We start from the raw sequence: 26908 nt of genomic DNA on the forward strand, positions 1-26908 counted from the left end.
AAAAAAAAAAAAAAAAAAAAAATCAAATGGAATCCTGCCTAAATTAAAGCTGGGCTTTAGATGTATCAGCATTATACTGCCTGGTGCCGCTGCTGCTTCTGTTTACTTACTGATATTAAAGGAAGTCTATATTGAAATCCTCAAGATCCTAAACCCATGTTTAAGTTTTCATAACTCAGTTATAGGGAAAGCATAGGAGTGCAAGGAGAGGACTATGAGAACGTCAGATAGATTGGGGGCAGTTTACATTCTCATATGTTCTATAAATTAGTTCCAGAGAGAGTAGTTTCATACATAAAACTACAGCATTTATATTTCAGAGCACCCTCACTTAGGGAGGTTTTTATTAAAGTGTTTGGGCTTATTGGATTTTACATTTTATTTGAATTTAGAACTGTAATTTTAGGTGTCAGTGTTGGAACATTATTAGACACTCATGTCATCATTTTCAATCTGTTACATATATTTTTTCTTGATAGGTCTTTACATCTGGTGTTCGCATCTATTACAGCTTGCATATTACCTTATTCCTTGCAACTAGTTTTCTCCCTTACTAAATTTTAAGCTTCTCATGAACACTTACTATTTTTACTCATTTACATATTCTCAGTACCTCCAAAAGTTTCTTTACGTGTAGATAGAGGTTCACCATGTTATTGAATGAGAAACTCCTCCTGAAATAAAGCTAATTGATGGTTCTCAGACTAGATAACACATTAAAATCATCTGGGGAGCTTTTAAAAAATCCCTGTGCCATGGCTTCACCCCCGGTGACCTCGGCTTCATTGTTTATGGATGGGGCTTTGCACAGGATTCCTTTTAACCCTTCCCAGGTGACTTCAATATGCAGCCATGGGTGAATATGCAGCTACAGTGAATAGCTATGCATGAATATCAGCAACAAGTAAGAGATACACGTTAGCTCTTCTTTCTGAGCCTTTGGCATTCAGTTCTTTTCCTTTTGCACTTAGATATGTGCCTTCTTTGAATTCCTTTTTATGCTTATATGTTCTAATTAATTGAAGCGCTTACTTTATTTGCCCTTACTTTAAATCAAAACTACCTGCACATAGTTGCAATTTGGAAGGAGACCGTTTATCGTACTCCTTTCACTTCTCTGAGCCAGCAGCCGGTGGACATGGAAATATCAGCTTTGTTACTGAAATTAAACAGATTTGGACACCACCACTTGCCCTACAGCAACATGGGCTTTCTAATGTTCTGCTGACTTACCACTGAATTTGAAAAAAGTCATAGGTATACCCTCACATTGAGGGAGTCACTCTGTGTCCGCAGTGAGCTTACCACATGGAAAACCCCATACACCTGCTTTGCAGGCAAGCCAAAGACAGAGGGGGCCTGATCTATGCCTGCTCAGTTCCTACTCCCAGATTTTTCATCACTCCCCTCTACAAAACAAGGAGAGATGCATTGCCTACCTCTTTTCCTCCCAACACGCATACACACTACTTGAAACAAATAATGTTAGAGGCAAGCATTTGAATGTTTAGCTCAGTCTATTTTTCTCCTCTTAGAAACTTTTTAAGATCTTCTCTTTATTCCTGGTATTTTAAAATTTACAGTGATCTGCTTTGACTTAGGTCATTTTTTATTTCATATACATATTCTCAGTAGAATCTTCCCTTTAGAGATAGATGCGTACTTTCCAGTTTTCCTGTCAAAGAAATAGAAGAACATTTTTATTTCTTTTCTTCCACTGTCCATATTATCCTTCTGGAAAGACAGTTGTTGGAACCTCTATTTTAATTCTCTAAGAATGTATCCTTTTTGTTCTCCTCTTTCCTTCTCTTTTTGTCTTTTTGTTCTACTTTCCGGGAAATTTCTGTCAACTTACATCTAACTGTATTATGGTTACTTTTTCATTATAACTTGAAGTTGTATAGTTGTATTCCTCTTTTCCTTTTCCTATCAATGCAATTTTTTTTTAACTTTCAGTTCCTGTGATACATGTGCTGAACGTGTAGGTTTGTTACGTAGGTATACATGTGCCATGGTGGTTTGCTGCACCTGTCAACCCATCATCTAGGTTTTAAGCCCCACATGCATTAGGTATTTGTCCTAATGCCCTCCCCCTCCTTTCTCATCAGCCCCCAACCCATGTCCATGTGTTCTCATTGTTCAACTCCCACTTATAAGTAAGAACATGTGGTGTTTGGTTTTCTGTTCCTGTGTTAGTTTGCTGAGAACGATGGTTTCCAGCTTCATGTCCCTGCAAAGGACATGAACTCATTCTTTTTTATGGCTGCATAGTAAGGTTTTTATTTAGCTTTTTTGTAGTATAATTTACATAGTTCAGGAGTCCTGTCCCCTCATCACTCTACATCATCTCAGGTTTGTTCTGTTTCTTCCCTTCCCTTTCTGTTTTTCTTTCTTCCTCCCTCCTTTTTGTATCTTTTCTATAGAAACCAGATTCAAGTGTATGCTGATCATTTGCCATTCTTTTGTATTAGGAGTGGCAGTTGGAAGCCAGTTGGAAGCTCGGTAAGGGCTGTTTCATGACAATCACTGTGGGGTGACAGCTAAGTTTTTCATTAAGGAATTCTTGATATTAATACATTAATGTCTTTTCTGAGAAGTCCTGTTTCTCCAGGGAAAAATATTCTTTCTCTGTAGTATCACATCCTAATATTAGGGTCAGGTATGGGAAGTGAAGGAGAGAGACTAGAAATGCTATTGTTCAGCTTAGAGACTTGAACTTAAGGCCCCAAACACTTCTTCTGCCCTTGGCTAGGCCCTGAGTCTCTGAGTATCCAGTCTGTCCCCAGAGAATGAACCTATCTCCTGTGAGGTGCCTGTTGGTACCAGACAGGGCAGGCACACGAGTGTTCATCATTCTCTATACTTAGGCTTAATCAGTTCCCCTCTTTTTAGCTTCAGACTTTATCCACACATTTTGTGATACTTGGTTTCTCCAAGTTGTGACACTTCCATGGGTTCTGTGACAATTTGTGCCTTCAAATTGGGGGTACACAGACCATTTATATTTAATGTGGTTACAGATAGGCTTATGTAAATCTCCCCTCTTGCTATTTGTTTCCTATTTTCTCCATCTCTGTCCTTTTTTTCCCCTTTATTTCTGGCTCTCTTGGGATTTTTTTAATATTCAGTTTTCTATCCTTTATTGAGTTTTCAGCTATTCTTTTTCAGTGTGTTATTTCAGTGGTTCCTTTGGGGTTTATAGCACACAGTCTTACCTCATTTTATTGTGCTTCACTTTATTGTGTTTCACAGATATTGCATTTTTTACAAACTGAAGGACAGTGTCAATGCTGCATCGAGCAAGTCGATCAGCATCATTTTTTCCGTAGCACCTGCTCACTTGGTGTCTTTGTGTCACATTTTGGTAATTCTTGTAGTTTTTCAAACTTTTTCATTATTATTATACCTCTTATGGTGATTTATGATCAGGGATCTTTGATATTACAATTGTAATTATCTTGGGGTTCCATGAACCAAGCCCATAAGGGAAGGCAAACCTAATTGATAAATGTTGTGTGTGTTGACTGCTTCACCAACTAGCTGTTCCCCCATCTCTCTCAGCTTTCTCTGGCTTTCCTATTCCCTGAAACACAATGATACTGAAATGAGGTCAACTAGACCTACAATGGCGTCCAAGTGTTCACGTGACGGGAAGGATTGCATCTCTCTCACTTTCAATCAAAAGCTAGACATAATTAAGCTTAATGAGGAAGGCATTTCAAAAGCTGGGATAAGCTGAACGCTAGGCTTCTTATACCAAACATTTATCCAGGTTGTGAATGCAAAGGAAAATAAAAGTGCTACTCCAGTGAACACATGAGTAATAGCAAACGAAACAGCTTTAATGCGGTTATGGAGAAAGTTTGAGTAGTCTGGATAGAAGATCAAACCAGTTGCAACATTTCCTCACATCAAAGCCTAATCCAGACAAGGTCCTAACTCTCTTCAATTCTTTGAAGGCTGAGAGAGGTGAAGAAGCTGCAGAAGAAAAGCTTGAAGCTAGCAGAGGTTGGTTCATTAGGTTTAAGGAAAGAAACCATCTTTATAACAAAAGCAAGGTGAAACAGGAAGTGCCGATGTGGCGACAGCAAGGTGTCCAGAAGATCTAGCTAAGATCATTGTTGAAGGTGGCTACAATAAACAATAGATTTTCAGTGTAGATGAAACAGGCTTCTATTGGAAAAATATGTCATCTAGGAATTCCACAGCTAGAGTGGAGAAGTTAATGCCTGGCTTCAAAGGACACATGAACTGTCTTGTTAGGTACTAATGCTACTAGTGACTCTTAAGTTGAAGCCACTGCTTATTTACCATGCTGAAAATCCTAGGGCCCTTAAGAATTATACTAAATCTACTTTGCCTGTGCCCTGTAAATGGAACAACAAAGCCTGGATGACAGCATATCTGTTTATAACATCATTTACTGAATATTTTAAGCCACTTTTGAGACCTGTTGCTCAAAAAAAAAAAAAAAAAGACTTCTCTCAAATTATTACTCATCACTGACAGTGCACCTGGTCACCCAAGAACTCTGATGGAGATGTACAAGATTAGTGTTGTTTTCATGCCTGCTAACACAACATCTATTCTGCAGCACACAGATCAAAGAGTAATTATGACTTTCCAGTCATATTTCAAAAATACATTTTGTAAGGCTATAGCTGATGGAGCAAGGCAAAGTAAATTGAAAACCTTCTGGAAAGGATTCACTTATTCTACATGCCATTAAGAACATCTGTGATTCAGGGACGGAGGTCAAAATAGTAACGTTAACAGGGGTTTGGAAGAAGTTGATTCTAAACCTCATGGATAACTTGAAAGGAGTCACATTTCAACAGAAATAATGGAAACAGAATAATGGAAATAGCAAGAGAACTAGAAATATTAATAGAAGTAGAGCCTGAAGAAGTGATTGAATTGCTGCAATCTCATGATCAACTCGAATGTATGGGGAGTTTCCTTTGCTTCTTATAGATCAGCAAATAAACTGTTTCTTGAGATGAAATCTACTACTGGAGAAGATGTTGTGAACATTGTTGAAATGACAACAAAGGCTTTAGAAAATAACATAAACTTAGTTGATAAAGCTGTGTCAGGGTTTGGGAGGATTGATTCCAATTTTGAAGGAAGTTCTACTGTGGGTAAAATGCTATTTGATAGCATTATATGCTATAGATAAATCTTTCCTGAAAGAAAGAGTCTATTGATGTGGCAAAGATCATTGCTGTGTTATTTTAAGAAATTACCACAGCCATCTCAACCTTCAGGAAGCACCACCCTGATCAGTCAGCAGCCATCAACGTTGAGGCAAGACCCTCCACCAGCACAAAGATTATGACTCATTGAAGACTTCAATCCTTAGAATTTTTGAGCAATACAGTACTCTTCAATTAAGGTATATACATTGTTTTTTAAAACATCATGCTATAATACACTTAACAGAACTACAGTATAGACATAACATTTTTAGAAACGGAAACAAATTTGTGTGACTTGCTTTATTGAAATATTTGCATGATTGCAGTGATCTGCATCTGAACCTGCAATATCCCCCCAGGTATGACTGCACTTACACACTTAGGCATACTATACCTATGTTAGCACAATCTTTCTTCACCTGATAGTGTATCTTTTACCGCAGTCTATCTTGAAGCGATACTGCATCACTTCACATAGATGAGTTTTCAGCCGAATAACCAAGCAGAACCCTTTGAAGTTCTCTGCATGTGTCTCTGTACAGGTCTCTCCTTCTTGATTTTTGCCTTTTGAATTCTTGACCTCCCTGGATTTCCAGCTCTGTCCTTCAACAGAAGGAGCGCTCCAGGCAGTGCCAGGTTTCCTTCCCTGAGCTGCACCTAGGAGATTCTCTTTAGTCATTAAAGTGGGGGCAATTGTATTTTTCAGTTTAGTTGTTTTCCATCTCAAGAATCACTGTCCTTTGTTGCTAGATAACCAATGTCTTGACAACCGTTGTACCAAATATTTATCTGCTTTGTTAGTTGTTTCAGGAGAGAGTATAAATAATCTAGTTCTCTATTGCTCCATCTTGGCTGAAAGCAGGATACACACTAATTCATATAAGAATGTGTTTCTTCTTCTCTGATGTCTCCTTTCATTTCCCTTTGTTCTTGTTGGTTTACACCTTTAAAAAAATGCATTGCTGTCACTTTAATGGTGTTTCAGGAGACAGGTGGATTCCAGAAAGAGAACTGATGGTGGATTGATCACATGCATTTATATCTCCATAATACTTCTCACTAACTAAGGTTGACATTTGAGACCAGAGCTGACATTTGAGATGAGATATTTTTGCCATTTTTAGTATTACTTGTAAGTTTAATAGAAAAGGATTAATGAACACAGTTTGTTAGCTGTTAACCTCCATGACTGAATTATTTTTACAGGTATAAAAATACCTTATAAGTTGCACACAGATCTTGGAACGTAATATGACAAATCCAATTTATGTTCACTGATGAGCAAGAATTATTTTTATCCACTTTTTGAATATCTGTGTATATGATCCTAAAAATCAAGCCTGTGGCGTAGGGCAAGTCAAGTTGAGGACATGTTTCCCTTTGTCACACTAATTACTTCGAATATTAATTCCCTGCTATATTTTTGTAAGCATCTGTGACTATACCACGATGAATAAGGCATAGTCTTTGTCTTTCAATTCTTCATAATTTCTATTCTAAGGGCATGTTAGATGAGCAAATTCCACATTACCTGTCTTATGACCCAAAGTAACATCGAATGGTGCTAGAGATATCTACAAGATGTTCCTGGGATACAGTGAGGGAACCAGGCTTGGAGTATCATGCTGACCAAAAGCTACAGGGAGTCTGGAGAAGGGGACCCACAGACAGATCATCAAAGTACAAACGAGGGTTAGAGAGAAGGGGGAACATGTTTCCCAGCAGAAGGAAACACACCTGCAGAGAAAGAGAGCTGTAAAAGAGAACAGCATAACTGCCGGCCATTAGTGTGTGGGTGCTGAGGCTAGGCAGGAGCGCAGGCCAGAGGCCGCCACTCTCCTGGGGAAGAAGGCACTGATTCCCTGGGAAAGATAACTCCTGTGAACTCTCACAAACGTCATAGAAAGCTGTCATATTTGTAATCTAAGACAGAGTGTGAGACCCTCAGTCAGCAATGAACGCAGAAATGAATTGGAATAGAAACTAAGAAAAGGAACATTTTGCTTCTTTGAAAACATTAAAGCTGATCTTACAATCTTTGTCTCTGAAGCATGCAGTTCATGCCAAAACTCCAAAGTCCTCATTTTAAAAGCTTGGGATTATCGGGCATTCCTTGCACTAATTTTAATCTTATTGAATGTGTTTTTATTAAATCAGCATTCATGTTGATCAAAACTTGAAATTTGTACAAGTCATTTCTTCATGCCTTTCTCAGAATAGTTCTTGTAGAGAAGAAGTTTGGAATTGTCTAAGTCTGTGAAGTGAACTTCTGTAAAAAATCTTTTGAATATTTTTAAACATTATATATATTAATCATTCACAATGGTGTGAATCTGTCATAGATTAAAAACCTGGGAATGTTCTAAATTATAATACCATCCTGTGAAAAGTCTAATATTTGTTTCTGAGTTGCTGAAAAACAAAATAGGAGATTATTCTTATAGTATCTAATTTGGTTCCTGATTACCTCATCTTGAATATTCATAATCGTGTATGTCTGAATGTAACATAAACATTAGTATGAGATGTTATTTTTCTATTCTGAGCTATTTTTTAGGGCAGGTTTATTATTTTGTAAGCAAAAAGGATGACTTATCATTGAATCCCAAACCCTAAAATGCCAACTCCTAGAAAGATGCTTGTTTCTATGTAAAGCCCTTCAGTGCAGGATGACAGTCTCTGATGCAGTGTAATGCACACAGCATATAGTAAATATTCACTGAGTGATTTAATGATATATTTCTTGAGAGTATTTGGCCAATAAGGATGGAAGAAATTTGTGTATATAAGATTTGAGCATTTATTAAAGGTGTCTAAAGAGTTAGCTTGCCTAAATGTTCCAGTGGATGCTTTACATTGTAGTTTTTAGTCATTTACTGCCCCCAACTCTGAAAAACATTTTTAATAAAAAGGGCTACAGGAGGAAGAAATTAGAAAGACTTTCACACCTGTGCCAAAGTTGAAATTTCCCTGCAGCAACGGCCATGAAGGTACCCCCTTGAAAGCTTTGTTTGTCAGATGAAATCTCCTACTTCTCTTCATAGTTAGCTGCTCTATGAAAACCACGCCTAGGTAGGTTTTTGTTTGTTTTTGTTTTCTGACAAGGAGTCTCGCTCTGTCACCCAGGCTACAGTGCAGTGGCAGTGCAATCTTGGCTCACTGCAACCTCTGCGTGCCAGGTTCAAGTGATTCCCCTGCCTCAGCCTCCCAAGTAGCTGGGACTACAGGCGCACACTACCACACCTGGCTAATTTTTGTATTTTTATTAGAGATGGGATTTACCTATGTTGGCCCAAGCTGGTCCTGAACTCCTGACCTTAGGAGATCCACCCACCTTGGCCTCCGAAAGTGGTGTGATTCCAGGCATGAGCCACCGTGCCTGGCCAGCCTAGCTAGATATTAATAACAGTGTTCTGGTCACTCACTGTAGCAGTGAAAAAATAACTTGAGGATTTCACTGGGACCCAGGCACATTTTCTAAGTGTCTAGAAACTAAGTATCTAAGGACACTTTGCTGATACAGAGAAGGTCAAGAATATAACTGTTTCGCCAAAGATTGTCCATGCATTAAAACATATGTCAAATGAGAAAATGCAAGTTAAGCTCTGAGCACATAGTGAACACTCAGTAAGTATGGTATATACATACATACGCATCAGGGAACCAGAGCCATTAACTCTTAAGTGTATCACATCTGTGTATGAATCATGCTAAGAAGAAGCTTTATCTCACAGTTAAAAATTGAATAGTAAGTGAACTATTTTGCCTCCACTCTCTTTACAGCCCATACTTATGACAGGGTAATATATTTCCTGTTTTAGGAAATTGCTTGGTGAGGAATACTTACTAGAGAGCCCCAATATTATTAATAGGTTATAATCCAGAGCTGATTTCTCGGGTTTTATTTTGAAAGGCAAACCCTGTCCTCCCATTGAAGCTCTGTTACATATGCATAGCAGGCTCCCAGAGCAGTCCATAGAATCCTGCTTAGCTCATCTTGTGGCTGAGCATAGCACTGATCACATAGCATCTTCCTAGGTATGTAACAAAGATAACAAAGATTCTAGGGGAAATGCACTCAGCCGTCTTCCTGGAATGCTAGGAATACATTTTACTTTCCTTTTGACAATGACAGTCTCTACACCAAGACCTTCTGGGGAAAGGGGACTCTACAGCTAGGTCATGGAGGCTGTTTGGGGGTGAGAAACAGTGGTGATTTCTGCACCTCTGCCACCAGAAACTTGCAGGATGCTCCTCACCAGGCTGGCTGCCTGTTCACATACCCTTTCGTTTGATTCCAGGAGATCAGTGATTGCCCTTTCTCTGGGGTTCCACTCACTCTAGCCTGGAGCCTCTTTCCTTAGTCCACAGTAGCAGGAAACAGAATTTCTCAGCTTCTCTCTTCTTTGGAAGAGGGCAAAGGGACAGACGTGATAAGAATAGGTTTCTTGTATGTCCAAAGATAGAGTGTAAGATCTACCGATATTGTGCCGAAAAGCTTATACCCTGTGATATAAGATAAATCTGCATTTTTTAAATTTTTGAAGCAGGAAGCTTGGCATGGGATGAGGGACAGGAAAAAAAAAAAAGAAAAGAAAAAAGCATAGATAGTGTCATGGCCCAGTGTAGGTTGCATATAGGGTTAATCCTGGGGCTCTGGTAATCCTGGGACTGTGGCTAGGAGCAGCCTCCTTGCCACCACAGCCCTGGCAGCACAGACACAGATGGGGAATTGAGTTGAAAGGCAGGACTGAGTGAGCGAAGCAGGAGATGATGAGTACAGCACAATTACCAGTATATTTTGCAGAACAAGAAATGAGGAAAGGAAAGTCCTCCGAGTGTTACCTGAGAGATGGGAAGGAGTGGTGGTCTTTTCCAGTGGTGGATGAAAAGCAAGGAAGTCCTCTAGTGACCAGAGTCTGGAGCCTGACTGTCATAGAAATCAGAGCAGGGCCTCTCTGCCCCATGACCACACAGAATGTGCGTCCAGAGCAAATTCTTCTAGGGTGACAACTCTCATGGCCTTGCTGTCGTATGCATACATGCTGTTGTATGAAACCAGTATCCAGATCATGGGCACAGAGGGTTACTGTTTAGTACTGTTAATTCAGCCAAAATGTGATAGGATACCTGTTTCTGATATAAAAGCTTTCTTCCTTACCAGTAAAATTTGACACCTCAAACAATGATTAGGATACTTTGTATCCCTCTCCCTCTTTTCCACTATAAGTTCTTTGTGTGTAACTGGTAAGACAGCTTCTATTAAGCTCTGGTTATGGGCAGGAACTCTGTGATCAGAAGTACCGTTTCTGTGTTCAAGGATGAAGGACATCCAGGTAGATTGACCTATTATAATATGGTCCCATGATCTAGGGATGTGCACGATACTCAGGGAGCACAGGGGAGGCACTGAGGGGAAGAGAAGACAGAAAAGGCTTCCACTTGAACTTACTTTGAAAGATGAAGAGGAGTTAGCCCATCTTCAGGAAATCAAGGTAGCAAAGGACAGTCCAAGCAAAGGGAACAGCATGATTCATTTTGCTTACAAAGAAGTGGAGTGAGATTGGGCAGCTGCATATTGTCTCCTAAGTCTGGCACATCAGCTGGGCAAAGAGTAACGAGACATGGGCAGAGGCCGGAGGAGTCTACAAGATTAATGTGCCTGTATCGTCTTACACCAGTGAGGAAATCTGTTTCATATTTTCCAGTCTCTTTCAGATGATTTATAAAGTTGAGGCAGTTTCTGATGTTGTGGATTGCTTAGATGGAAGCTCAATTTTATTTATATTCACAAGCTTTGAAAACTTCTAAATATAGCAGTTTGTAGAAGATACAGTAAATTCATTGAATTGAACCAAACCACTCTTAACTATCATATTAGAGATTCATTATAAAGGACTGGCTTTGTTTGCTGTTTTTCAGGTACCATGATCAACAGGATGTTACTAGCAACTTCCTTGGAGCGATGTGGTTGATATCAATAACTTTTCTCTCCATTGGTTATGGTGACATGGTACCTAACACATACTGTGGAAAAGGAGTCTGCTTACTTACTGGAATTATGGTAAGTGTCTTTATACTTCACATCTCTTTTATTTACACTCAAGAAGGCACTTAAACCACTCAGTCCACGTGCATAAGTAATTGTGAGCTACTTTTTTTCCCCATCAGCAGGAAATCAGTATAAATAAATCAATTTTGTGTTGAGAGAGAATGTCAATAGTTTTCATATTAATTCTTCTCATCATGAAATTCTGTTGAAGAGGTAGAGCTGTTCGTTTGCCCCTTGGGGGGGCATGCGCTAATTTGATGAACTAATTTGATGTTGGAGCTTTGGCTTCAGAGTCTGAAAGTCCTTTAAGTCTATGTCCTCCCATCTCCTACTAGCTGTGCAAATTTGAGTAAATTATAGAATATGACCCATAATAACTATCTTGAAATGTGTTGAAGGGTTAAAGATATATTAATTATAATATTTCATTTTCTTTTAACAAATGTTTGTTGAGTGCCAGGCACTGACCTAGGTTCTAGGAATACACCAAAAGAAGATAGAAACTTACTGCCCTGTCTTCATGGAGCTTACGAGGGAAGACTTACATTTTAAAAATAATGGTTCATTACATTTGTGAACTAGTAAAGCTTCTAACCTGTTTTGTGCCTGGGGTAGAGGGATGGGATCTACTCAGAGAAGTCATCACTAGAAAATTGACTTTTACGCTGAAGTGAGAAGGGTGCATACCCAGGAAGGGAGGTAGGAAGAGCTTTCCAGGAAGAGGAAATGGTTTATTTGAAGGCAGTGAGGCAAGAAGGAGCTCAGTACATTGGAGCCAGGTCATTGGGCCAGGAGTACACAGAGCAAAAGGGGAAAGCGGCCTGGCATGAGGCAGGGACAGGAGGCCAGGTCTTGTAGAGCACTTGGGAAAGGTCTGCTGCTGACATGCCATCATTCTTCTGGCTGACATGCCTAACAGGCTCAGACATCTTTTTTGCCCCTCCACACATGACTAGCCAGGACCGCTTCTTTGCTCCATTTGTTTTAGGTAGAGGAAGTCGTACGCTAGCAAGCTGTGATTATAATGTGGTATGAACTTCTAAATATTTAAGCCAGAGGTGTACAGTTTTCAATGACCTACGCTTGTCTGCATTCTTTACCTACTTTGTAATGTTTGCTTACAGCAAAGAGTGTCATCTTGATCCTTGTGAGGTTTCTGTCTACAAGAGGATGTGAACGAGTACTGCAAGTTCCAAAATCTCAGAATTTCTGAAATCAGGCACCCTGTTCAACGTCTCTAACTGTATTCACTCACAGGCTGGCAGGAGAGTGCAGAGGCTTGCCATTTGAGGGCCTCTGAGTGGTGGCCAGTGGAGGGTGCACACCCTTGTAGAAGCCGCCCGGGAAGACTGCTCCAGGAGTCACAGCTAAATGGGAAGGAAAGAGTGCCCTTGGCGTAGACAGGGAGGCAGCACCCTTCTCCGCCTCAGTAGTGTTCAACTGGGATAAGGCAGCTAACTTTGAACATAAAAATCTAGGGTCAATTTTAATGTCCCAGTAGTAACAAGATGGCCATTTCAAGTCCCAATTGTAGAAAATATAATTTGGGGGCATGTTTTAACATTATTTGCTTTTAAAAGAAAAATGATAGTTTTAATTATAGTGAACTTTTTAAAAAATATAATACTTGGTATGCTGCATTATCTGTTTACTATTGGATCACTTCCCCTTTTTTCCTCAAATAATAGCATTTTATTATGTGGTATAATGCTTTGGGAAACGTAATTTGCATAGATGTATTTTTAGAAGGCCCATAACAATCCCACAAGGGATATAAATGATGCTGTTTATAAAAATGGTAATTGCAGAGTCTTTCCCCTAGTGCTTCTTAGAAACAACTTCCTTAGTGTTACTTTTTGTCAAGATGCTACCCTCTTTTATTCTCAAATCAGGTGTGACTCAAGGGTCATGTGTACAGGCTTATTCGCCATGGAATCTGAGCCAAATTTGAGGTTAACCTTGCCTGGGTTTTACAAAATGTTTATCATTCCTTGATATTTTCTTGTTACTCGTGTCTCAAAAATTGTTCCTTCAGAGTCTCATCTGATAGTACAAATCTTTTATTTACCTTCTTGAACTGCCTCTTGCTTAGGTTTCACTATTGATCTTACTTTGCTTAAAAAAGAGAGGTTATGGCCTGGCACCGTGGCTCATGTCTGTAATCCCAACACTTTGGGAGGCCGAGGCAGGTGAATCACCTGAGGTTGGGAGTTCGAGACCAGCCTGACCAACATGGAGAAACCCCGTCTCTACTAAAAAATTAGCCGGGTGTGGTGGCACATGCCTGTAATCCCAGCTACTCGGGAGGCTGAGGCGGGAGAATCGCTTGAACCCAGGAGGCAGAGGTTGTGGTGAGCTGAGATTGCACCATTGCTCTCTAGCCTGGGTAACAAGAACAAAACTCCATCTCAAAAAAAAAAAAAAAAAAAAGAGAAAGAGAGAGAGAGAGAGAGAGAGAGAGGTTATAGTACTATTAAATATATGTGGATACAAAAATGTTATATGTAATGGAATTTATGGTGACTTCCTTCCAGCCCTGTAAGCTCATGGTAAAAAGAGTCCCTCTATTCTGAGGCTGAGGAGCTCCATTTCCTCTCCTTCATAAGGATCAGACTTATTTCCTAATTGACTTGATCAAAATTGATTTACTTGCATACAGAGAAATTCACTAATATTTGAGTAACCTATTTGAGATGCTTTGTAGAGTTGGATTATCTCTTCTTCTAGACTAAGCAGATTCCCATGGAGTTAGGCTACAGGGCAGTCTTCCTGGGATTCACTTCTGGTAGTTGATTACATCTCACATCAGCTCCTTAGGGATCAAGAGCATATGGATGGAAGTGACCTAGACACTCCTATGGAGAATGTAGAAATCCAAGACCAATATGGGAATTAAACCTTAAGAGACCAAGATCTCTTTATTTTTATAAAAATAAGTCATGGGATTGCCTAATAGAAGAAAATCACTCAGTACTCTTCGAGAGAAAACCATTATGGTTGTAATTACTTTTTTTCTCTTTATTCTTCTACCCTTCTGCTGTTTGAGGAAGTACTGAGGACCTGACTGTTTATTATTGAAAAGGTCATGATAAACAATGGGATGATTTCTAAGTAGCTTTGTACTTTTGGTTGATGGTGGTAGACAGCTATCTTAGCTTTTGGACAGCACCAGTTAGTTTCTCAGTGTCTCTAATTTTTCCAATAAAGTAATTGTTTTACTTAGTGTTTACAAAGTTATCTTCCTAGACATACATACATATATATATATATATATATAAAAAAAAAACACATCCTGAAAGCTATGAATTCTCCCATTACTAAGAATATATATGATTGTTGCAAGAGTGAAAAATAGCCTTGTGGGTAAGGGTATCTTTCATCTTATACTAGAATTAAGGTTGCTCATTTGTTCTTTTTGCTTCTCTATTTCTGTAAAATTATGGTGACTCTTGGTAGCCTTTTGACTACAGTATGGATGACTGGATTTTTTGGCTTAATTATCTTTAAATATCAAGTAATATCTGTTCATTCCTAGGGATGCAGGTGGTTATTCAATAAATGGTTCTCTAATAGTGATTTATAAACCACTAGACTTTGACAACATCTAGCATGACTCCCTCAACAAAACTAAGAACACTTCAGACATGAGTGATTGAGGTTTCTTCCATCCCACTAGTAGTTCTATGCAAACAAAAGCACTGCGTAAAGCTTTTGCAGTTCATAGCAATTTGAAAATCACTATGCTAATTAAATTTTAAAATTTTATTCAAGGAGCAAAAAAACAAGTCAGTTCAGAACAGAAGTCTTTACACAGCCTTGCCTTCTCCTTAAGATTTGATAATAATCCTTTCCACATTAAATTTGCCCTGTGCCGAAGAAATCTTAATTTAACATCACGTGGTGACTCCATCAGTTGTCAGTTAAACAGTTTGCATCCTGAAGAACAATAACACTACCCTGTTAAGTCGGTAAGAGGGTGTTCCGAAACAGCACGAATTAGCTACAGCTCATAAAAAAGAAATGACTGGTATGAAAGAATGCGAAACCCAAGGTCCCATTATACTCCTCTTCCTGTAACTTTCTCTCTTTCCATTTGAGGATTTGTTTTCCCCTTCCAGTGTACATAGAAATAATGCGAAACTGATCTGAAGCCATTCCTTGGTGTTGAATGTTTGAGAGTGTGCAAAACACTCACATTTTTTAAAATGTCTTATACAATTTGACATTGGGTGTTTAGTATCAAATCATTTTGAAGAGGTTTTAACTTTCGATTTGCTTGCTTTTTGGTTCTTTCTAGTGTGTTCACTGAATCTCATCAAATAAAGCCCCAGTGAGAAGAACGTATCTTTAAATTCTTACAATAGTTTCTGTTTTGTGCAGAGCAGCTGGAGGGGATGATGGGCCTTTTCAGTCATAAGGCTAAATTCCTCACCAATGTCCTTTCTTGGGGATCTTCACTTGCCCCCAAGAAATTTCATAAGTGGATTGCAAAAAAAAAATTTCTTAAGAAATACGACAGCTGCTTTCTTTCAGGTACAGGAAAGTATAGCTGGAAGTTGTGATCTTTTAGTACACAGCTCATGGACTCCACAATTTCACCTAATTTTTCTAAACTATCAGCACTTTTAATTGGCAGAGCTGCCTTTCCTATCTCTGAAGTACCTGCAGTCATGCTGGCACTGTTGCGATCAGGAGATTTAAACCCAGGGATGACTCATTGTTGATGACCAGTTTTATGAGGTACTTCCTTCTTTCTGACCCTAAAAGTAGAAGAATGAGCTGAGCAAGCAAATCACTATAAAGGAGGCTTGGGTTGTGCAGGCCCAGGCTTAATCACTGGGCTCAAACACCACACACTCTCCCCGCTTTCCTTGCAATGAGGACATTTGAAATTGACCTCCACCCTCTAGTAGCAAATATCAACTTGTATTTTAAGACACTCAGAGGGCATTTTTGATAGAATTTGTCTTCAAAACTTCCTTATTTATTTTCATGACCTGAGGAAACCTTGCAAAACTCCAATGGGATATAATATTAAAGCAGAGTGGTTTATAACATGTTATTTGCCAGAATTGATTGTTTCACATATTTTTATGAAAGAATAATTATTTATGTCAGTCAAGTATAGTAAAAATGTTTTTATGGTTCTAGGACATTGAGTCAGTCAGCCCCAGGGACAGAAAAACAGGCAATGTGTTGAGGTATTTGTTTTACCTTACTTTCGGAGGGCAAGCTGATTTGTGAAAGATCTTAAAGCTGTTTTATTTTTACATAAAAGCGTGATTTTTTTCAAATTAACTATTTTGATAAATTTTAATTATAGGCTCATAAACTATCAAACTGAATTTTGAACTTTTAGGAGCTATTATAAATCCCACAGGAGGATACTTTAAGACTAGAATATTTTGAATATTAGTGTTTTTTATCAGAGCCATTCTCTGTAGTGGTAAAGATTCTGGAATTTCTTTAAAAGGTATAAATTTCATTATTATGTTGAATCTTTTGAAGATGTCTTTTTCAAAGTTGCAATAATCAAAACCTTTACCCAGTGTGCTTTATGAAGGAATTTCTCTTTTTCATAGGCTTGTATCCTTGTGATTAAAGCTTGATCCCAAAATGGTTTTTCAAAATGATTCTTGCAAGTATTTGCAGGATCAACATAAGTAGATGATTTAGGGTAAAAATATGTCACTTATTTTAATTTTTCAAATATTATGTGATACATGATTTTGAGGGAAATGGGATACCTAAACTACTTTTACATCCAAGGGCTTACAGTTTCTGTGCTGTAATGGAGAAGAATACAGTGGAGAAAAGCACTGCATTTTAATTTTAACTTGGCAGCATCTAAGACTATCCCCACATGTTGGGATTTCCCTAGAGGTATATAGGTAATAGTAACTAATTGTCATTTGTCTTTTCAGTTTGATCTGGCTTGGCTTAGGGTAGTAAACATTAACAACACTTGTCATTACTTAACTTTTGTAAAGCAAAGTCCCTCCCCCTCTGCCCCTCTTAACTTACCCCTTTTTGTCTCTTTCAACATCTTCTCTGTTAGAAGGAAAGATGGTAAACACTCCAAGGGAAACCTAAACCTTTGCTTTTAATATATTGCTTTCCGAAATACACTGCATTTTCTTCATTTTGTTTTTAGATGCCCAAGCATCTTGAAGTGGCAGTTAGTGATTTTGCTTAAGTTTTTTCTAAGAAGATAAATGAAATGAGAGAAAAGTAACCAGGATACATTTTCTGACTTTGGTGAAAGGAATATGACTCATCTTGTTAAATGCATACAGGGATTTTAATTTCAGAGAGTAACATATGTTAGTCCCAACTGTTTCTACATCGATTGTGGTGGTGACAAGCTTTGGAGAAAATGTTGTAAAATCATACTTATTTCCATTCTTATTCATTTTATGAAACAGAATCGTCCTCGAAATAGACACTGGGTGGACAATAATATTATGCCATTACTTAAATTACTATAACCATGAATGTGTTGGCAGGAATTTACCTTGAACCTAGAAAGCTTTCGGAAGTGAGCCAGCTTCATCTTGCATAACTCTAAAAATTAAAAAATAAAGGTTACTTTTTTGAAATGTGATTCTATACATATCACATTATCTTATGACTTAATAATCTAGGGAGGTATAAGTTTATGGTTTTCTTCACTAAAATAAAACTTAAAGAGTTAAGGAGTTTGTATTTGAACAAGAAGTTTTCTAAGTGGTTCTGGAGGTATAACTTAAAGGGGCAGAGTTAATTACTAAATTAGTGGATTAATGTCTTTTCCAATTTGCAACAGAGATACTCATTTTTAATGCCCATGTCTTAGATGACACCCGGTGAGAAACGGGCCAGTAGCAGAAAAGAATGGAGCCTAAGAATAAACACAAATAAAAATCCACTGTCCAAGGCTCTTGATTCCAGTGATTTTCCATTCCTGTTAGGATTTTGATTTCTTTCCAGAAAGATCTCAGCAGAGGCCACCTGCCAGGGGAGAACAATATTCAACTTCTTATGCCAACTACCCTCTCATGGCTGTCTCTCTAGTAGTTAGGAGCCCCTCAAGTTTTTATGACCTCTGCTTATTAAAGAACCATTGCTGCCCTGAACCGCCAAGTTCCAATAGAACTTAGCAATTGAGGAGTAGTAACTAGGAGCATATCTGCAAAAGGCTAGCCTGTGTTTGTCCAGCATATGCTATCACGGGTGGTCACTGATTTGGTCTCATCAGCCTGCTAGAACTCTTTAGACTTCATGGTAGATGTTTGAAAGTCAATAAAATGGGTAGAGATGCTTCCAAAGGCCATTCTTTTCTTTCATTAGTACCCATATCTAAAATACCTTGCTTTCATTGTCTGCATATGGCACAAAACATCAAAATAACATCACACCATCTGCCTTTACTTACCTTGTTTATCACTTCTTGAATGTCTTCATAAGTCAGTCAAATGACTTTTATAAGAATTTTGACCCTCTTGTTTTAATAGAAGGTTAATGGAGCTTGTCACAGTCACTCCATATCCTCCTTTATCTAAAGCAGTGACTGTACCTTGGGATCACCTGGAGAACTTTAAAAAAATATTCAGACACGTGGATTTTATCCCTGGAGATGAAGATTTGCTGTGAGGCACACAGTCTCAGCACTAGGAATTTTACAAATTCTCCAAGTGATTCTAGTTTATAGTCAAGGTTAAAAACTACCAATTTAAAAGTTATGCCAACTACAAAATAGGAACAATGTTGATTATTTTGATAATTAACCATATTGCTTGATTTTTAGACGTTCATACTTTATCATATAAAATAGGTGAATTTGAATTTCCTGTCTTGCTTTGAAATACAGTGCTTCATAATGCATCATGACTATGGAATAATCACAAATAAGAATATACAGTCATCCCTTAGTATTAAAGGGGGTTCAGTTCCAGAACCCCACTTCCTGCCATGAATACCAAAATTCACGGATGCTCAAGTCCTTTATAAAATAGTGTATTACTTGCATGTAACCTAGGTACATCCTCCTGTGTATTTTAATCTCTAGATTACTTATAATACTTCACACAATGTAAATGCTGTGCAAATAGTTGCTAAACAGTATTGTTATTGTTTAAGGAATAATTACAAAAGAAAACAGTCTATAATGTTCAGTACAGATGCAACCATCCATTTTTTTACCCAAATATTTTCAATCCAGTTGAATCCATGGATACGGAGATTCAACTGTATGTGATCCTAAATATAGATATAGATATTAAGAGATGAAGTAAAGAGTAGGAAATATGTCAATGCTAATCAAGGTTTATAACTGAATAATAATTTACTCTGCTTTAGTTGTCTCATCTCTAAAATCAGAGGGCTAAATCAGAATGTCTAAATACTTGGCAACCTCTTTCTCTGATCATGTGATCAGTAGCACTTGCTTTCTGAGGATACTGATTTCTTCATAGAACAAGATGGAACAGGTTATTGAAGCCCTCTGGAAATATATTAAAGCAGTATTGGCTCATCATTGTGGCCATGTTTCCATGATCATAATGATCAGGTAGTGTATTTATTTTTCTCCTTTTCTCCTCAATCTTGTCCCTCCTGCCAGATTTGTTGCAGCAACTCATGCAGTAAGCCCAAAGATGCATTCTCTGGTCTATAACTGAATAGCTAAATCACATCTACTTTCTGTGCTTCTCTCCAGTGGGCTCTGCCTGTGTCCTGCTATTTACATTGTTATCTGTTTGTTGAGACTAGCTGGGCAATGTCTATGGCTCTGTGGTCCTCTCAGGGTTGAGATTCTATCTGGAGGTGTGATTTCCCTTTCACAGACCCCTGAGGTAGTTCCTCACATGCCCCTTTCCCTGCTGGGAGGTTCCCCGTGCCGAGGACTGATGAAGTGGCTGCAGTACCTTGACCTTGCCTGGGCCCTCCAGTTGGTGGCCCCAGCAAGTAGTTGCTGGTCTTTCAGCAAAGAAAACTCTCACAACTTGGTATGAGCACAACTTGATCACAGAGCGGGAGTACCACACAGACTCTCTTTTTCAAGAGATGAGAACAATGGTCTGTAATTCAAAAAGGAACACTGTTGGTTTTTTCAAAATGAAGATGACCCGTGCCTTTCCTCATGTCATGTTAGTAAACTTATAAAATAGTATAATGGTTACCCCTTACCTTCAGCACTTCATATATCTCTATTGCCCAAGTTAAGATCACTGTGATCTTCCTGTTATCCTTCCTCTTGTGTGTGTGGAACACTCTGAAGCTGTGTATATGCTGAGATAATTTATTGCTTTTATTCCCAGTGCATTGCGGTTGATCACCTTGAAGGCCTGCTGATCTCTTCTTAAGATTAGAGGTTTATTCTTTACAGAAAAATCCTTGTTTCTACTCCATATACATTTATGCTAATCTACTCATTTGTTATTTGTTTCTATTATAATTATAGGTATATAACTGATTTGCTCTGTTTTTTAAAAAGTCACCAAGTTGCTTTTAGGCCATTTATTTCTTGTAATGGAAATGTTTTTTCCAAATATGCTTTTGTTCTTAAAATATGTAAACTAAATTTTTAATCCCAGTTTAAGGCACATTGCTTACATTTGTTGATCACACATTTTCTGTAATACTTATTGAAGACTATTTTTTTAATCCTGAGAAACTTTTGCATTTGATGCAAAACATTTTCTAATGTGTCTGAGACACAAAGTAGTAACGCTTTGGATTTCTCTTCTCTCCTTATTTTCAGGGTGCTGGTTGCACAGCCCTGGTGGTAGCTGTAGTGGCAAGGAAGCTAGAACTTACCAAAGCAGAAAAACACGTGCACAATTTCATGATGGATACTCAGCTGACTAAAAGAGTAAGTTACTACCCATATATATTCAAAGAAAGAATATTATTGTGTTTTTTTCACTGTTAGGAAATATGGTTTTTATTTTGACATCTGAAGCTGAAATGACATGGTTTGAAAGTATAGGCATTCTTGGAATCAATTCCATTTTATCACATTTTGAGAATAGACTATTTCTCACTTTAGGTCAGTTAGGAAGTAATTGGGCAGTCTTGGTATTTGGATGAAGGTGAGTCACATAAATGTTAGGTATGCTTACTTCTTTAGATTTAATTATGGTATACAAGAAGAGACCAACTATTGAATTGAGTAGGAAGGAACATACTATTAATGTAAAATAGTAATTTGATGGGAAGGTAATTGAAAATGTTTACTGAACTTCTAAGATCAAGTCACTGTTCTGAAGACAGGGTCGCAAAGACAAATAAGAAACCACCACTAACTTTTAGAAGGCCAAGGCAGGGCCAGAAACAGGCTCTTTTCTTGACTTACAGGCCATAGAAGAGATGTTAAAAATAGTATACCATCCAGTTGGGCAACCACTGTCCAATTATTAGCAGAAGAACACAGTAATCACAGTGTTTAAGAGCACTTTCTGTGCCAGGAACTGCTCCAAGTGTGCCATGTGTATAAACTCACTTCATCCTCATAACAGCTTTATGAGGGAAGTGCTATTATTCTGGCCATTTTATAAATGTGGAAACTAAGACACAAAGGAGTTAGGTAACTTGCTCAAAGTCACCAGATCAAGGTAGAAAACTGTGCAAGAAGAGAAAGGTTTTTATTAGACTCAATTTTTAGCCTTTCTTGATAGTCACTTGAGACAAATGCCAAAGTCAAAAATAACTAAAAATTATTTTATAGTAGAGTCATCTTGCTGTGTAATAACTGCCCAATGTGGAATGCAATCAGGCTGTTGCTGAAATACCAAAATACATTGTCAACTTGGTAACTTTACCCATAAATGAATTAATAGATATTTAAAGCATAGTTCCAACTTTCAGTGGTTTCGCTCACTCTTAATTTTGGTTGTATATTTAAAAGTAATCTTGTTTAATTTGGTTAATACTTCCTAATAGGCCAGTCATTTTAATGCAAATATATATTTATGAAGATTATACTTAGGAAATGAAAACATGAATTGCAATTGACTGCTCATGCTAAGTCTTACCTATCAGACACTACTGTGATACTTCATTGCAGTTAGTAGGTCCACATCTATAGTAGACAATCAGAGCCTCCCAGGTTCAGATGCTACATTTTCAGCCTACAGTTACCACTTTGGAATGTCTTCTACTCTCCATGATTTACTCTCGTTTTCTTCAAACTCCTAAATTTGTTCTCAAAACTTGTGAACATCCCTGTATGAGAGTGTGCAGGGAAAAAGGTCAATGAGGAGCTAAATAAAGGCCTGGGTTCCTTTTACTTTTTAAAGATCTACTAGAGATAAAAATATGTGCCTATGAGATTAGTCTACATCTAATCCATAAATTGGAGCAGATGTTTTGTGTATTACATCATGTATGTGTTTGGTCCTTTCAGGGCTCTATGCTGGCACAGTTTGTGTTTAAAAGTCACAAGTTTTATCATATTCAAAAGAACACTTGCATTAAGACCCTTGTAATCCATATTATTTTACCATGAAGATTATGCATTTTCTCAGGAATTAAGTTAATGCTACACTTAAGATATTAGGCAGAAAAATACCTTAAAATACCATGTCACCCATATGTTTGCCTGTAAATCTGAACAGAAAAAAAAAAAAGTGACAGAATCACAAATAAGAAAGCCAAATTAACATGTTTGGGCAGACTTCTCCATGTTTCATAAGCAGATTTTAATTTCCTCTTAAGAAGGAAGCATATAGTTTCTCTAAATATTATGTTAGAATATTGATATTCCATATCTTAATTATTAAAACATTTTAAGAATTAAAAAGACAAAAAGACTTTGAGTACAAGATTTGCAGTATCACACTGCCATCTGCCACCGTTGATAAAAAATATTTTGTGAAGTTCACTGAGGCCAACCAGTTTCATTTGGGAGACATTCCAGGTTGGTTTTATAGTGTAGTTGCTGTATTCCAGGGCCTCTCAACCTTGGCACTCGTGACCTTTTTGGCTGAATAATTCTTTCTCGTGTGGGGCTGTCCTGTGTGCTCTGGATGTTTATCACCATACTTGACTTCTACATACTAGATGCCAGTAGCACTGCCCCCAACTTGTGACAACCAAAAATCCCTCGAGACAAAATCACCTGGAGGAGAGAACCACCTTTTCATGTGCTGTTCCGCAAGGATTTGACATCTTAGAAAGGATAATCTCTCTTAAAAGATGTGGAGTCTACTGAATATATTGTAATTTCTTTTTTGGAATAACATATAAAAAATATACTGTATACTAAATATGGTTGGCAAGCTGTGTCAACTGTTGAGGATCAACAGCTAAAGTATCATATTCGAGTATTCCAAAGATTTTAAGCTTTTCCAGTACTGACCACTCAGCAAATCAGGTGAAATCCTAGATGCTTCCTGCTTGGCAGAAAAATGCACTTGTGCTCTTGCTCATGGATCCCCTAAAGTCCAGTCAGAGGCCCCTTTAGAGAACTATGGATCCAGAATCTAGGTCTATGGATTTAGGTGATCTTCCTTCAGTTATTATGAATGAAAAGCATCTTCCCAGGCCAGGCGCGGTGGCTCATGCCTGTAATCCCAGCACTTCGGGAGGCCGAGGCAGGCAGATCACAAGGTCAGGAGATCGAGACTATCCCGGCCAACACGGTGAAACCTCGTCTCTACTAAAAATACAAAAAATACAAAAAATTATCCAGGCATGGTGGCGGGTACCTGTAGTCCCAGCTACTCAGGAGGCTGAGGCAGGAGAATGGTGTGAACCTGGGAGGTGGAGCTTGCAATAAACCGAGATTGTGCCACTGCACTGCAACCTGGGTGACAGAGCAAGACTGTCTCAAAAAAAAAAGAAAAAAAAAGCATCTTCCCAAACTGACAAAGTTTTCTGATGATGCTACAGCTTTTTTGTTATAAGTTCTTGTATACTTTAAACTTCCTTTGGATAATACTGCCTGAATTGTCAGGTTATTACCTGTTGAAAGCTTTTCCATTAAGTACTGTTCTGGTTTCAAATTTTACATTTTTTATAATACTTATTATGCTTTAATAATTCTGTTATTTCATTACTACTTTTTAAAAGTAGAACTACTTTGCAGTATTTCTTGAGACTGGAGTCTCTTATAGGTCTGAGAAAAATACTGTAGTAGGCCTGCTGACAGATCCATTTTTATAGGCAAGATGTCACTAAATAAAGATATAAATGTTAAAATGACATTAGAAGAAAACAAATTGCTTTCTTATGATACCCATTCCTTTATTATATATACTCAACATGGTTTATATATACTCAACATGGTATACGCAAATAATAGCCATTTTACAGTCCTTTCATTATTTTATACAAAGTCATCAATGTAATGAGTATCATTTACTTGGAACTTGATTCCATTTGCTTATTTATGGAAATTCCAAATGCACTCATTTATAATTTTAACTTTTAAAATAATTCTAAAATGCTGAATGAATTCTAAAAACCATACCGCGTAACTTATTAGAGAAAAATACAACTATTCCCTGAAACACTATCTAGAAAGAAATCATATTTTCTGATGCTTAACAGGAGTAATAGTCACAGATGTTCTGAAATCTGAATATGACTCTAAAGAAAAAAGCAATATGAATGCTAAAAGATAGGCTATTCTCCCAGGGAAAAATGTAACATTCCAAGTCTTCCAGTTTGTATCTTTAGTGAACTGAACAATTTCTGTGAAAAATTATTCATGTACAGATTTTCAGGGGAACAATTTTATATAAAAGTTGCTTCTCTGTATGACTACATTAACCAAGTAAAATACTGTATTTGAAAGTAGAACACTATTTATTGTACATCAGCACTGAGAAGATTGTTTTGTGTAATGCTAAAAATTTACATGACTTTCTGCAATTCAAAAATGGCCAACAGGTACATGATTCTAGAATAAACTAATGATTTTGAAGTGAAAACATAATACCATTATGTTGTCTCCTAGTTTAGTAAGACAGGACCAGCTATTTAATAGATTTGCAGTTTATCACCTTACAGGGGCAATATATTTACCATGCTGTATCTTTTGGAAATATATTATTATTACTATTCATTCCATTCTGAGCAAACAGGAAATCTTGTAGTTTGATCCCCAGAATACCTTTTTGGAAAAGAAACTTGAAAACAAGCAATTCCAAAACCCAGACATAATTTTTAAAGTTGCTAGATACCCCACAAAGGATAATTATACATATTAATGTCCACTGTGGGTGTTGTTAATCTGTTAAGAATTCTCAATCAGATCCATAATAAGAACACTATTATGCAGTTATATAATTTTGTTTCCTGCATGTCTCTTAACAAGGAACAGAAATTCTAAAGGATTTATTCTGTGTAGCTTTCACATTGTCCTTGGCTCACAGCCCAGGGGGTTAACACATGAAATGAATGAATCACTTGGCTATGTCCTGTTCCATAGCCACAACATTCACCCAGGTCTCATACACCTGACCTAAAGAAAAACTGGAGAGAGAGGGTGAGGCATGAACAAATCTATCCCTGCTGCTGCAAGGGCGGCTGAGAGCATATGGCGCCCTGGTGCATTCCCCTTGAATTGGCGAGGAGTGGAAGTGTTATGCTAAAAAAGCCTCTGAGAAAGCAGCAGGAGATAAAAACAACAACAAAGAAATGGAAGTTGAAAATGAAGATCCAAAATAGCCTTTTAAACAATGTTGTCATTACCTATATGCTATAGGTTTGAACAAAGCAAAGTTTTAATAAAAAGAATGAATGAAAAAGAATGAACAAAACCTCCGAGAATATGGGATTGTGTAAAGAGATCAAACCTACAACTGATTGGGGTACCTGAAAGAGATGAGGAGTATGGGACCAAGTTGAAAAACATACTTCCTGGTATCATCCAGGAGAATTTCCTCAGCCTAGCAAGACAGGCCAACTTTCAAATTCAGGAAATGCAGAGAATCCCCAGTAAGGTACTGCACAAGAAGGTTTACCCCAAGACAGAAAATCATCAGATTCTCCAAGGTCAAAATGAAAGAAAAAATGATAAGGGAAGCCAGAGAGAAAGGCCAGATCACTTATGAAAAAAAAAAAAAAAAACCCATCTGACTAACAGTAGACCTCTCAGCAGAAATCCTACAAGCCAGAAGAGATTGGGGGTCCATATTCAACATTCTTGAAGAATTTCCAACCTAGAATTTCGTATCTGGCCAAACTAAGCTTCATAAGTGAAGGAGAAATACAAGCAAATGCTTGTCCTTTTCAGACAAGCAAATGCTAAGGGAATTCATCATTACCAGGCCTGCCTTGCAAGAGCTCCTGAGGAAGCACTAAATATGGAAAGGAAAAGCCGTTACCAGCCACTACAAAAACATACCGAAGTACAGATACCACTGACACTATGAAGCAACCAAATAAGCAAGTCTGCAAAGTAACCAGCTAGCATCATGATGGCAGGATCAAATTCACACAAAGCACTAGTAACCTTCAATGTAAACAGGCTAAATGCCCCAATTAAAAGACAGAGAATGGCAAACTGGATAGAGCCAAGACCCATCAGTATGCTGTCTTCAAGAGACTCTCTCATGTGCAGACACACATGTAGGCTCAAAATAAAGGGATGGAGGAAAATTTACCAACCAAATGGAAACTATAAGAAAAAAAGAAAAAAAAAAAAAAACGGGTTGAAATCCTAGTTCCTGGC

At 37.8% G+C, this 26908-nt stretch overlaps 1 protein-coding gene across 3 annotated transcripts in view; it reads left to right on the forward strand.

Moving 5' to 3' along the window:
- Positions 1 to 26908, forward strand: part of KCNN2 (potassium channel, calcium activated intermediate/small conductance subfamily N alpha, member 2) — a 140843-nt gene that overhangs the window by 98949 nt on the left and 14986 nt on the right. For all 3 annotated transcript variants that reach the window (XM_011971224.1, XM_011971223.1, XM_011971222.1), the window contains 2 exons: positions 11121 to 11262; positions 20990 to 21100. In XM_011971224.1, the coding sequence (XP_011826614.1) occupies positions 11164 to 11262; positions 20990 to 21100 (210 nt within the window). In that variant the 5' untranslated portion in view covers positions 11121 to 11163. The remainder of the gene's footprint in view (positions 1 to 11120; positions 11263 to 20989; positions 21101 to 26908) is intronic.

This window comes from Mandrillus leucophaeus, unplaced genomic scaffold, assembly GCF_000951045.1.
Source record: "Mandrillus leucophaeus isolate KB7577 unplaced genomic scaffold, Mleu.le_1.0 Scaffold992, whole genome shotgun sequence".
NCBI lineage: Eukaryota > Metazoa > Chordata > Mammalia > Primates > Cercopithecidae > Mandrillus > Mandrillus leucophaeus.